Source organism: Tamandua tetradactyla, chromosome 15, assembly GCF_023851605.1.
Source record: "Tamandua tetradactyla isolate mTamTet1 chromosome 15, mTamTet1.pri, whole genome shotgun sequence".
In the NCBI taxonomy this organism is placed as follows: Eukaryota; Metazoa; Chordata; class Mammalia; order Pilosa; family Myrmecophagidae; genus Tamandua; species Tamandua tetradactyla.
In genome coordinates this window covers 49,482,113-49,496,117 of record NC_135341.1, presented here as the reverse complement: position 1 = coordinate 49,496,117, position 14,005 = coordinate 49,482,113, and the positions used below count along the sequence as shown (strand labels likewise).

The window sequence follows — 14,005 nt, the reverse complement described above, 5'->3', positions numbered from 1 at the left end:
GGGGATTATAGAAATGCCAGTTTCATAGGGTATTGGGGGAATTCAGTGAGGCAGTATATGAAAAGTACTTGCAACAGTGCCTACTAAGGAATGAGTGCTCCGTAAGCCTGTGTGTTATTAGCATTGTTACTGAGAAGGATTCCATCTGTCATGAACCCCATGGAGCTGGCTGCTACAGACTCAAAAAGCCTGAGTGACCTCTTCAACTGAAGATTTTCTTTAAAAAGAATAAATAAAACACTTACTTCTATAATGTCTTCAAATAGGACCACCAAGCTTTATCTCCTCATAATGACTTCTAAAAAGCATATGGTGGTTAACGATTTTCACATACAACTCCAAGAGCAAGAGGGAGATGCCTGCCTGCCTCCCAGTCACTGTTTCTAGGGGAAGAGAAAGGCAAAAAGAAATTGACGGGACCCTCTGGTGACTGCTGACCTCACAGCAGTAGCCCCTCCTTAGGCCCTCAGCAAGTTTCCCTGGAGAGGATGCTTCCTCCCCAGGCCAGGTTTCTCAGACCCCACAAAAGCCAACAGAAAGTCTATTCCTTGAGTCCAGAATTCCATAGCTCCACATATAACCAAAAAAATGAAAATATTTCAAAGTAGATTAAATTAGCTACTATGCAATTATTATTTAAATAAACATTGCAAATGTATTACATATAAATATGTTAATTTTATGAGTAAATCAGAGTCAACGTAATGCATTGTATAATCTCTAACATTACTTTTTAAAATACTCCCACAATTCCATTATCACACCTGACAAAACTAACAATTACTTAATATTTTCTAATATCCTGACTATATATCCCCTGTCATCTCAAAATGTTTTCTTACATTTGAATTGTTTCAATCAGGATCTGTGCAAGACCCATGTATTCCTTCGGTTAATAGGTCTCTTAATTCTTGTGTGATATTAACACTTCTCCCGTCCCACCCCTTTTTCTTCCATGTCATTTATTTGTTGAAGAAGCCTGATTATTTGTCTTGTAGAAATTTCCTAAGTTCTGGATTTGTCTGGTTGCAGCCTTGTGGTGATACTTAATAGGTTCCTTTATCCCTCATATTTCCTTTAAACAAGTAGTTAGACCACTACTACTTTACTAGATTCAGATCCAATAGTTATTTGCAAGAACACATCTTACATGATATTTTGTACTGACTGTGGCATCATATCAGGAGGCATGTAATGTCAGGTTGTCTCTTTTTTTAATTAAAATTTTTAATGCGTTTTATTGTGAAATATAAGATATATACAAAAAAGCAATAAATAAAGTACATTGTTAGCAGGTAGTTATAGAACAGATTTCAAAGTTTGGTATATGTTACAGTTCCAGTTTCAGGTTTTTTCTTGTAGCTGCTTCAGGACACTGGAAACTAAAAGAATAGCAGTGTAATGATTCAGCAGTCATATTCGAGGTTGTCTCACTCTTAATGGTGTAAAATTGGTCATTGGGGTCAAGTGTTCTCAGACTGATAAGCAGCCATTATAAAGTTCCTCATCATTCTTTCACCTTCCATTTTAGCCGTAATTGATGATCATTGCCTTCATCCACTATTTCATGAGGAATTTCAAAATGCTGATTTCCAAATTTTATCTTTTTTTTTTTTTTCTGCATTTATTGGCTGGGAGTCTTCTATTTGAAAAAAAGAACTTGTCCTCGTCAAGTACTTGATTGCCCTAAAGTTCAGTTTAAATATTTAAACAGGGAAAGCAGGTAAAGACTTGCTTCTTTTTTTTTTTCAATTCTTCAATTTCAGACCAATGAGTTGGTGCTCTAGCAGAAGTAACCAATGATATTTCTTTTTTATTTTTCAAGTATCAGTAAGAACTCATGGATCTCTGTGTGTTCATTCCAATCTAATGCTTTTTTTTTTTTGATACTCAAGTGTTCCCATCTTTGGCCAGTAGAACCCCTTCAAATGGTAGTTTTTGTTCACATCCTTGGTTTCTGATTTAACAAGATGTTCCAGGCTCATCTTGTACATTTCTTTCTTCAGCCCAGGGATCAGTCATTTTTCTATGGAGCCCTATTCTTAATTAGTGGAATGGAATTTAGAGCTTGGGTGCTAGGGGTCCTGATTGCTATGGACGTGGCCTTTTCACTGGACAGAGCTAAAAAAAAAAAATGCATATTTTTGTTAAGAAAATGAAATCATATAAATTTATGTTGGTTTTTCCAGTTCAACAATAAAATAACGGGTTTTTATGAAACTCGTGGTTCCTAAATATAGTAGCATAATTACATATTTGATTTATTCTATAGTATATGTTTGATAGTTTCAAAATAGCAGTGCTAATATTATTACCAATGGTAAGACAAGAGAATGCAGTTTAAGGTTATTTGCGCTTTGTTTTTTTGATCGAGATGTACAATCAGAACACTGTTTTAAAATCACTTGAAATAATCTTTCTGTATGGTATGTCACCAGTCTTATATACATGTAGGTTCATTTTTTATTGCTTTTTTTTAATAAATGGTTTGCTTTACTTTAATTATATAACACATCGATACATTTCCAACATCAAAACTATCAACAAAGATAATTCAGAAAATTCTCCTGTCCATTTCCACATTCTCTCCCATTCCCTCCTCTTCCCCTAGAAGTAGTCATTTCTTAATAATTCTTGAATTTTTTTTTCAATTACATAATGAATTTTTATATTTCTAAACTGTGTTTAGATTCTATTTTAAAGGACCAAAAATGTTACTTTAATTTGGGGGGGGCTTCCCCAAATTTCTTTTTCAGTCTCTTCCTTGCACCCCTGGCTACAACCCACTACCATCCCTCCCTACTCCTCTGCCTAAAAGCAAGGAAAATTCCCATCTTTGTCCATGGCTTCCAAATGCCCAACATCTTTTACTTCTGCTTGTGATCGATCATTGCTAGGTACATAAGAAAATTCTCCACTTCTGTTTGCCATGCAGCATGGTAGGATAACCCCAGGCAGGGGTCCTCCTGTGCCCTGGACGTGGGCTACTGGCATCAGTGGTTCCGTGTAACCTCTAGCTTCAAGTGCTCTGAGGTTCAAGGTGCTGGTGCGATGCAGTGGAAAGAGCCTTTTGAAACTGAGAAATAGCACAACTAGTTCTCATATCTTCTGGAGTAAAATAAGCAAATGCAGGCACACTGGGGACATTTAACTTTGCCTTCCTGAGCCATTTCTAGAACCATGTAGCTTCGGGTTGACCTTGGATGGGATGGGGAACAAACAAAATGATGGTGGTGTTGATGACAATGATTTCTGGATACCAGCCCTCCTTACCAAATAAAATATAAAAAATGCAAGGACCTGTCCGACTAGGAGCAGTCCCCAGGCCCAGCCCTTCCTTCAGCATCCCCAGAACTCTCAGAATACAGCTCTGCTGCCTCTCCCTCTCGCTCTCTTCCAGGTGCCTGTGCAGTCCTGGTTCGATGACATGACAGACACGGAGCTGCTGGACCTCATTCCCTTCTTCGAGGGCCTCAGCCGTGAGGACGACGTGTACAGCATGCTGCACAGACTCTGCAATAGGTAGCCCCAGCCTCCGTCCACCTCCTTTTACCTGTGCGCCCTGGAACCTCCAGACCTGCCTGGCCTCAGTTCCCCGGACCTGAAAGCAAAGACACTCCATGCTCCAGGCCATGGGGTGAATGTGGCCATACCTGTTTGTTTTTTAAGAACAGAAACAACTATTTTAAAACAGAACTCTTTTAATGAATTTCATAAAGGGACATGCATTTTACTGGATTTGCTTTTCTTAAAACATACCAAAAAGGAAAAAAAAAAAGAAAGCTTGATAGCTATCAGACTTCCTTTCAACCGTCCTCCCCTCCAAGCAGACAACTTGTCCCCTCCTAGCCCAGCTCAGTGCAGCTGACCTAACTCAGAATCTCTTTCCTACAGAATGAAGTGCCTTTTTGAATGTTATTTTAAGCTGAGAGTTAATTTTTCTACACAACATATTTCCAGACATCTTTTAGTCTTTTACGGTCTTAGATGTTCTAAGAAGATAAACATGACAATTTTCTAGAATCCTATAATGACTGGGGGGTGGCAGGGGAGGGAAGTCATAGGGGCCTGTCTTCCAGCAGGTGTGGCTTTACTCAGACAACCTGTGGCATGCTGCAGGGCCAGGCTCCTGATCCGTTTTTTGTGGCTGTCATTGTCTCTGCCCCAGTTTGGAATGTATCCATAATTGTGTGGCTCAACACTTTAGGGCAAGATAGATTCTTTTATGTTGTTATTATTGTTTCTGATGGTTACAAATTCGTCTTGAGGTCACCTTTTGCCCTTGAAAGTGACATTGAATCACTTCTGCTTTCACACCACTGCCATACTTCTCTGTGTTTTTTGTTGTTTTTGTTGTAATTGTTTTTGGTAGAACAGTGACGAGAAACCCTAAAATCCTTGGACATTCGGGAAAAAAAGCTATTGATTTTTAAGTCTATCCTTTCCAAAAGCTGGATACACATGGAGCTGTTTGGGAACTTTCTTTGCTGCTACCGCGCTGCCACCAAATGGAATTGACCAGCGGCTGTTCTACTGTTCTTTGCCACTGTGCCTATGCTCAGAATATGCTCACTGCTAAGCTGCAGACTTGGACAGGGTCAGAAATGTCCCAACCCATCACAGACTGCACCAACTGGGCCCCTTCCAGGCACAGACCATTGCACATTTCAAAGTGTGCAAAGACAAAGGGGCTAGTGTGGCATTAATTTTAAGCTGCAGTCAACACTAGGTCCTGTGATCAATTGACTGTTCTCTCTAGAGAACCTGTGGCCTCAATCAGCCACCAAGCTGATGGGTCCTGAGTCCATCACTTGGTCCTCTCCTTTGAAGCACAGCCTTTTCGCAGCCAAGGGCTGGGGAAGCCTGTCCAGCTGTGGGACTCATAGCCCCGAGTCAGGGAGAAGAAGAGATTCCCTCCCCTAAGCCAGGGCTCCCTTTGCAGCCCTTCCCAGTGAGGTGTTTTAGCAGTGCCATGTTCCTTGCTTGACAACAAGACAGTCTACAAAGTATTGCTTTTAAAAATAATTTAAAAGAACCCTTTAGTGTTGGCACCGTTGCCTTAGTCCCTCTGTGGGTTGGACCTCAGTCAGAGCTGTAGCCAGCTCTGTAGCTGGAGCAACTGGCACTAACAAGACTGGAAATTTAGGGTCAAAGTAAAATGTCTTTTTTGCACTCATTTCTGAAATAATGGAGCCAGCTGCCAATCATGTCCTCGCGATAGCACTTTGGTCTGTGGACTACCGTGCATTCAGAAGAGAAGTCAGGGGATAACCAGGTCTTCCAGTGCCCTGCGCAAGCCAGTAATCCACATGCCAATTAGAATAGAAACAGCCCCTTGCTAGGCATTACCACAGATAATGACAGTTACACAGCAAATCTGCATGTGCCATAAACCGTTACTTGGAAAACCAATCATTAAGTGAACCCTCTGCCTTAAATGTCTTGAATGTTGCAGTCACATGTCCGTCATGTGTTCAGTCCACATAGAAATAGGCCCTGGTGAGCACCTTTGACCCTCACCCATGCCCTCTTCTTTGTTGGCATCAAAGGGTCTTATTTAGAATAGGGGACAGAGAGGATTGAAATTGTAGTCTATTTCAGGGGAATCAAACCTACAGGTAGTACTCCACTTCTGACAGATGGAGTGAAGACGCTTGATGGGCTTGAGCCAGATACTTTGCCTAGTAGTTCCTGAAGCCAGGGGCACCATTGCACTAATCCAGGGTGGGGCTACTGGGGTTGGAGCTTGGTTCCTGCCGCCATAGCACAGAATGTCTTGGGAGGGCTGGCAAACCCTCTGAGGTTTCTGGAATCTGTGCACCTTATTTGACCACACTCCAAAATGCTATTTTTATTTTAAGCCTTGATTCTGCTTTATGTACATACTCAAAATATCTATATCTATATATCTATATATATTTTTAATCATCCACATGTAAATGAAGCAATAGAATTCTAACGTAAGGCCAAGAAATGAGACAAATGTTTGGGGTTTATGTTTTTTTAAGGTAAATACGGGTATTGTTTCTAATTATTACCTTTTATTAGACAGGGGGCTTTAAAACCTAATGAAACCTGTTAGCTATTTCTCCGTGCCATATATTTCCCATGTTACCAAAACAATCCCTAACTCTTTAGCCAAAAAAGAAAGTCAGACCTACTGAGTTTCCATGGTCCTTTCTGTACCAGGTTAAAATATAGTCTCCTGACCGACTAATCTTTACCTTAAGATCTGGGACAGGGTACCTTGGATTCGTGGGCTCTGGCCCACTGTGATGTTATATGACATCTCTGGCCGGGCCTCGAGCAGAGGTGCCCAAGCACTCCTGAGATTGTTATTGCTCTGTCTTCCATTGCTCTGGAATCCTACTTGTTGGTCTGTGGTTTTACCCGTTAGCTGTTTGTAAACAATACATTTGTACACGAGAAGGAAGACCACCTGTCCCAGCCATGGTTGGCGGGGAAGCTCCTTCAACGTGGTGCAATTTTGATGAGGTCATTCTGGGGACATAAGGATACCCAGATACCACTGTCTTGTCATGCTTGCAGTGTCGAACATTTGGTGTCTAAAAAGAAGTCTGTAAGTCTATAACCTGGCAACATTTTACAACCCTGTACATTAAAGATGGTTTTCTAGTTAAATCCAGAACCACACAGCCCTCTGGTCAAACACTCGTGGCGTTTGTGCCTCTGTTTTTAAAGGTGCTGTGATGGGCAACTGACATGCCAGGGTTCGAGAGGAGGGGAGTGTCGTGACATGCTTGCAGTTACCTGTGCAGATCAGCTGGCTGCCCCTGTTCCTATTTTACTGTAAATTCAGTCATGTCTGTTCCTGTTCCGTTCTCCCGGGAGCTTCTCTGCAGACTGACACCCCCCAAGCAGTGGAGATGCTGGTGTCTGGGTGGGCATAGATTTCTGTTGGACCTTTGAATGTGATCAACAATCCAGCATTACTTGGGAAATACTACATGTGTAATGTGCACATTTCCAGGGGTGGGTATTGCCAATCAAGATGTTCGCAATGATTTCCTTCCTGCCAGAAATAAACATGTGAAACTATACTGTCTTGTGAGTGGACTGCTTCTCTAGTGGCAGCACCCCTCTCATACTGTCCTCCCACCCATCACACACACACACACATCACAGCCTCATGTCAGCACCTTGTGTCTCCTGATGCCTCAGCTTCAGGAGAGCAGGGCTGGATGGACGCAGGACTATGAGGCCCCAAGAGCCATAATCCTTAACCCCAGGGAAGCTAGAAAACCAGCCTGCCCGAACTGCCTGTCACCTTAAAGGCCCTGGATTCTCAGGCCTCCTGGCTTCCTCACCCCAGACTGAAGGACCCAGTTTGACCATCCTCCCGCAAGGACTTCAGCTCTACCAGCGGGTTTCCAAATGCAGGCTGAGAGGACTATAGCATCCCACTCCACTCCATAAGGGCCAGAGGCTTTGGGTGTGGTGCCGTAGCCCATGGGCACACTGGCTGAGATGCTAGATTACAAAATGCAATACGTCAAGGAATCAAAAAAAGCATAAGGACATACAAAACAGTTTGCTCACAGATACCGCCCTCAGCCCAGCCCCCCCTGTGTATGAAGGGGAGAGAGGCAGCCAGCAGGTCCTCTGTCAGGCACTCCTGGGAGGGCCTTGAGTGTGGCCTCACCCCAGTCCAGGATTCAGACTCTTCATGATGATGTCTAGTTCAGATAACAAAACACCAGTGCCGACAGACTCGTCAGGTCTTACCCCATCTTCTGGACGAGAAAACTGAGGCCAATGAGACAAAAGCTGTGTAGTCGCTGACGTGCCTATCAGAGGCATCAGGTTCTGCTAGGCATGTATATTCATCCCAGCGGCATGGGACACCATGTGTGTGCCAACCCAGAAGACCTGCTATTTACCTAGAGACAAAATCCCTCACAGCCAGTTTGTGCTGTCCCTCTAGGTGTCCTCTCACAATGGTAGAGCATCTGGCCTGTCACAGGCCACTCTGGCTTCCTCCCCTAATGCTGGGCTGCTATGAAACTGTGTCCCTCTCTGTTCTTTCCTTCACTCTGCTCCCTTACCCTCTTGTTCCTCCTCTCATCCTCTCTGAAGCTGTTCCCATTCCCTCAATTGCTTCACACCTTTATATACAAGCAAACAGACGAATGGCTGGGAACTTCAGCTGCCCTAAATATGCAGTGTCCTAGTTAGTGTCCACAGATTCCCAAGGTAGATGGGAAGGAGGCAGAGGGCATTTATTTGGGACTTTGGCAAACTGGGATCTTACTTCCCAATGTTTTCTTGTTTGCACGTCTTCTGGATGTATGTCATCTGAGTATATCCCAGGACCAAGGAATGGGCAGGAAGCTTAGACGAGGGGAACTGGGAAAAGCCAGCCTGGGGCTTTCCAAACTTACTGAAAGCTTCTTTTTCCAGCCTCCCCTTCCCCTTCCCTTTCCTAGCCCCAATCCTCCCTCCTTTTTTCCCTTCTGTCCACCTCCCGTTTCTCTACCTGCCAGGTCGGATTTCCTGGAAGGTACACTACAGTGTGCAGCCCAGGGCCCAGGATGTGACCCACCGACCTATTGCCCCTTGCTTCCCCACAACAGCGCTGCCCACTTTGCCAGGAAAGCAGTTAGCAGGAAGCACACAGCAGCTGCCTCTCAGGAGCTAAGAGCAACACTTAGGGTCCGCAGTTTGGCTAGGATCACCCGCTTCACAAAAAGAAGACTCCCCTCAGTGTACTACCTGAAAAGCCAAGAAGTCAGGCTACAGAAGGAAGCCAGCTATTCCCAAGTATTGTATGGTTATGCTGTACACAACTGACTGGTCTCCTGGAGGAGAGAGAGTTTCACTTTAGGACCCTTGATAAAATGTTTGCAACCCAGTGGCCAAATCACAGGCAAATGATAAGTGGCACAAGATGCAACAAGCTATTTATAGTGGATGTCCTCACCACCCAGAGCAACCAGATTCCTCTTCGGAAAGATGGGAGCCTAGACGGGTCGTGACCCACCAGGGCTGCACATCCACGCCATCAAGCTGAATCCCTCCAGAACACTGTTAGCCTCAGGAGGAGACAGCTCCGGTAGCGCCTGTGTACCTGGGGGAAGATGGACACACGGCCTGGATCTTTTCCATGGCATGGATCAGCAGCACTCTGGCACGTCCGAGATCCCATCCATGAGCCTCTCCGAGTGCGCCATCCCTGTCCCATGACAGCCGAGCTCAGAGATCTCTGGAAGAGGCCCTCAGCTTGTTATATCACAGGGGAGAATCTGAAACTGACCGCTGGCAAAGGCTGGCTGAATCATGATGAAACCTGGAGGAACGCCTTTTCAGACACTGATTTCTTCCCTGGTTCTGTTTACAGCCACTACTACAACTGGTTGGGAAGCTTTGTGGCCAGAGGGCCTCTCCCTACAAGGTCCATGGAAACTGCTGGGCTTTGGAGTGAAGGACAACTAACTCCCAAAATACAGGGATTTGCACTTCCATCCTCGGCTTCCTTGTACTGTCTTTTAATTTTTTTTTCTCAGTTGTGTGACGCGTTCCTATTTTAGTGGAAGCACCAGAATTTGCCCATGGTTTCAACATTTGACTGGGAAACGCTCTATACAGAAATCTGAAGGGGATTTTTTTTTCCTCCTCTTTTTTGGTAATCAGAATTTTACTTTTCTACCTTTTTCTTTTTGGCTTTTCAACCAAACTTGCTGTTAATCCCTACTTGTCTTTTCTTTAAGTAACACATTCCCCTCTCTGACTCTCTCTTGAGGCCAGAACAGTCACTCTCATACATGCCCCTTTATAATTATGCAATTGCTGTCAGTCTCTCTGTGAAAGTTTGGGAGCTGTGTGTGTGTGTGTGTGTGTGTGTCACTGTGTGTTGCTGAAATTACCAGGAGTGAGGATTACTTATAATCAAAATATTAATAAAAGAAAAATCTTTATTCACGGAATCCAGTTTGGGAACTAGCCTTCATCTTGTTTTTCAAAGTCTAACATTGATTACAAGAAGTAATAATTGAAGGAAAAACAGATCACACTAGGAAAACCCTTTGACCTCGATTGCAGGACCCCAGGCAAGGACTCCAGAGTGGCCCAGGTCCTACCTGTCTTCCCGCCTCTGTGTCCTCCAAGTGAGAGCACTTATGTGTATGTGCCACTTTCCCTCCTCGCACCTGCTTAGCCAGTGGCCGTTCCCCTGAAACATCAGGGTCTTTATCCAGATGCAGCTATTTTAATTTTTTTTTCTCAACTGTGTGATGCCCCCACTCTTCCCTCAAATAAGACCTGATCTGGTATCTCAGGGGCCTAGGGCGTGGGGGCCCCAATCTGGTAAGATTCATATACTCGATCTCCTTGGCTTGGGGAAGAAAGATTTTTTTCCATCCTTCCCATCTTCCCATTGCGTTTTTGCTTTTGTTCTCTAAATTGGGCTCAGTCCAGAAGGATGGGGGTGAGCAGGGGTATATTTTGGGGAGGGATGTTCGTTTTCTCAATGCAGGGGAGCTGGGTGGAAGCCACGCCTCCCGCTCCCTCGGCTCAGCCCTGGGATGGCGATGGGTGGCCTGCAGCCAGCAACGCTGTGCCAGTGACAGCATCGATGTGATGAGTCATCCGTTCTTCCCTCAGTCTATTGAGTCCCAGGTTTCTAAACGTGCAGGCAACTGACTGACTGTGATGTCTGGTTGTTCCCTGCTTTTTACGCATCATGTTGTAGGTAAGGAACAGCTATTACCCCCCGCAAATTCCTCCTTTCCTCTAAGCACATACTTTGCTTCTCTGTCAACAGCCCATCATGCAGAAGGGAAAAGTCATATTTACTCCTGAACCCCAGCTTCTGAGTTGCTTTCCCAGTTCTCCTCTTCTACTCTGGGTATAAGTGGGGAGACTGCAAAGAGTGTCCTCTCTGGGGAGGGGAGACATCTGAGGAGGAGAGACAGCAAATGTGCCCTAACTCAACTGATGGTACAAGGCATAGACCACTGGTTCTGGAATTCTCATCTTCTAACCCAGAGAAATCGGTGCTATAAACAAAGGATTAGGCAAAATGCTGGATACTATAGATCTTTTTAAATTGTCTTCATTTTTTTTCTAATATCAATCTATAGGCTGTAGATTTCTTAGTTCTCACAAAACACCGGTCATTTAAAGTTAACTTGTATAAAGGTAAAAAAACCAGATCTTAAGTGTGATGTTTTGTAGTGCTGCCTGACCATCTTCTGACAGGTAATGCATTTGATTATTCTTTAAAATATAATACTTGACTTTTTGCCAAGGAAAAAAAAGACTATTCCAGCACACACCCAAAAAAGCCAGCCTTGGAATGAGGACACATTGGGTGATGTGATGGTTTGAAGCTGAATGTACCTCGGAAAAGACCATGTTCTTAAAGCTAATCCACTCCTATCGATATGGACCCATTGTAAGTAGGATCTTTTGGTGAGTAGGATCTTAGCTTAGGTTGAGATGTGACCCACTTCCTTCAGGGTGGATCTTAATGCTCTTACCGGAGTCCTTTACAAGAGGATAAAAGACAGAAGACACAGAAAAAAAGCCTTAGAGAAGCTATGAGATCAAATTCAGAGAAACAAACAGAGAACTAAAAGAGAGAAAAGTCAGAGATGCTGAGAGACAGGCACACACAGAAAAGCTCAGAGAGGAAACCGCTGAAGCCAGAAGCTGGAAGCAAGGAAACCCTGGAGAGAAGGAAGAGCCCAGCAGTGGTCACCATGTACCTGGCCATGTGGCAAAGGATCTGAAGATTGCTTGTAGCCAGTCTTTGGGGAGAAGGTATCATCCTGTTGATGCCTTAATTTGGACATTGTTATGGCCTCAAATGTAAACTTGTAAGCTAATTAATCCCTATTGTAAAAGCCAACCCATTTCTGCTATACTGCATCTCATCAACTTTAACAAATTAAAACAGCTGGTGAACAGGCTGTTGCGCTTATGGGTAAGGGGTGCCCTGGGGGCTCCTGGTAGAGTCCCCTGAGTAACCTAGGATGCCAGAGCCAGCTGTGGATCAACAGGTCACTCAAGGGCCTGATCTACCAACTGGCGTGGGTACCCGCCCGACGTCCGAGGACAAGACTGGACTCTCAGATCCTCAGGAGGAGGATATGTAGAGCCCAGAGCTTCCTTCCTCAAACCCCTGTTACAACTCCATCTCCAAGTGCAGTGGTTCTCCAGTTCTGGCTGCACATTGAAATCACCTGGGGGCCTCTCAGAATACAGATCCCTGGTGCCCACCCCAGGCCATTTAAATTGCAAACTGTGAGGGTGGGGACCCGCATCAGGTTTTTAAATGCCCCGATGACTCTAAGGTGCAGTCAGGACTAAGAACCTCCGCTCTGACTGGCTGCAGGGGAAAGACAAATACCCCAATGGCAAAGGAGCTGTGGGCAGGGCTTTTGGGAAAATAATGTGTTGCTTTACCCAAAAGATCGGTCATAGATATTCACTGCTGAAAATTCAGAAAACTCAGGAAAGTGTAAAGAAAACTTCATCATGGACACTGAGAGCCCAGCAGGAGGCTTTCCCCAGTCAGGGAGTGGTGAGGAGGGGCCTGAGAAAAGCCCCATTGGCTGACAGCACTCTGCTTTCAGGCTGGCCATTACGGTGGGAACAGAGTGGATATGCCCACTTGGCACCTAAGCACTGGGTCACACAGCCTGCAGGGAACTAGTGAGCCAGACTAGGCCTGCCCGCTGCGAGAAGAGGGTACTCAGCCTGGCCTGGCGCTGCTGCAGAAAAAACCACCCCCCACCCCTCAGCCGCTGGTACTCAAGGCAGCCACACCTCCTCGCTTGCAGGGGGCTAGAATTCTTCCTCCGTCTGGTCTGTCCCGACTCAGACCCTGCGTATGGCCCATCAGAGTAGTGGCCCCAGGGGCACAGCGACAGCCTCGACCTCCTGGGGCACCCACAGTGGAAGGACGCGCGTTCCTGGCATCCGGGAATCCCGCCGTCGTCAGGGAGTCGCTCCCAGGCCACACGCGCCCTGGTGACAATGTCATTGCTCCCCCCACCCCCCACAGCCTGCAGCCCAGAGCGGGACCGTGGCCAGACCTGGGGGCACCCGCGGGCCCAAGGCGCTGGATCCTGGAGCCGGGTCTGGCAATCCCCGCTCCCCGCACCCTCCCACGTCCTGTCCGCGTTCCAGAGGGCCCCGCCTCCTGCAGGACCCGGGCTCGGGGCGGGGGGCGAGAGGACACGGTTTGCACCTCACGGGAAGAGATTCCGTCGCGACCCAACCAGGACCTTCCCCGAAGCCCACGTGGGAACAAGAACCGAGGGAGCCCGGGGAGCCGAGCCTGGAGGGGCGGGGCCCGCCTTCCAGCGCCTTCCCGCTCAGGCCCGGGCCACACTGACGCCTTTGTCAATATTGACGCTGAACGGGCTGGGCCATGGGAGATAAGCCAGGAAGGAACAAAGTAGCAGTGGAGAGCCCTGGGAACCTGCAGGCCGGGATGGGGGTGGATCCGGGGCCCCGGGGTGTGAAGAGGGCAGTGGGACAGGGAATCATGGCCAAGGCGAGGCCACCCAGGGCAAGCCAGGCTCAGCCACGTTCTGACTCTCTGAAGACAGGCTCCCTGATGGGGGGGCCCCCCGGGATCCAAGCCAGGGTGGCTGAGCAGATGGATGAGGCGGGGCTTCTTGCTCTAAGGGAGGAGATAGAGGAGTCGCTGGATGACCCCCCACGGGGGCTGCCTGTGAGCACTGCCCTGGGCCTCAGTGTCCTCTCGTGTGCCATGGATGTCAGAGCAAAGAGCTCCGACTGTCCCAGGCATCCAGGCCAGACCCAAAGTGTAGTGCTGTTATCTCAGCCCCAGGGCCTACGCGCTGTCTCTCCTGGGGCTAGGATCACAGATTATGGGGTGGGGCTGTTCTGGGGTAGACTAGCTCTGCTCCCCACTCTAAGGCCTTTTGGGTCCCAGAGACCCAAAGAATTCTAAGGGGAGGGACCTGGGAGAGTTCTATGCCCCGCCTCCCCCATGCACACAGCTAAGAGGGAT

At 46.5% G+C, this 14,005-nt stretch overlaps 1 protein-coding gene across 2 annotated transcripts in view; it reads left to right on the top strand.

Annotated features, from left to right (window-relative positions):
* Positions 1-7,059, top strand: part of CTDSPL (CTD small phosphatase like) — a 115,577-nt gene extending 108,518 nt beyond the window's left edge. Inside the window, exons 8-9 of one of the 2 annotated variants that reach the window (XM_077129815.1) lie at positions 3,401-3,522; positions 4,452-7,059. In XM_077129815.1, coding sequence (XP_076985930.1) covers positions 3,401-3,522; positions 4,452-4,518 — 189 coding nt within the window. In that variant the 3' untranslated portion in view covers positions 4,519-7,059. Of the gene's footprint in view, positions 1-3,400 lie in introns of both variants that reach the window. The other variant, XM_077129814.1, reaches the window with a different exon arrangement.
* Positions 7,060-14,005: the final 6,946 nt, after the last annotated feature.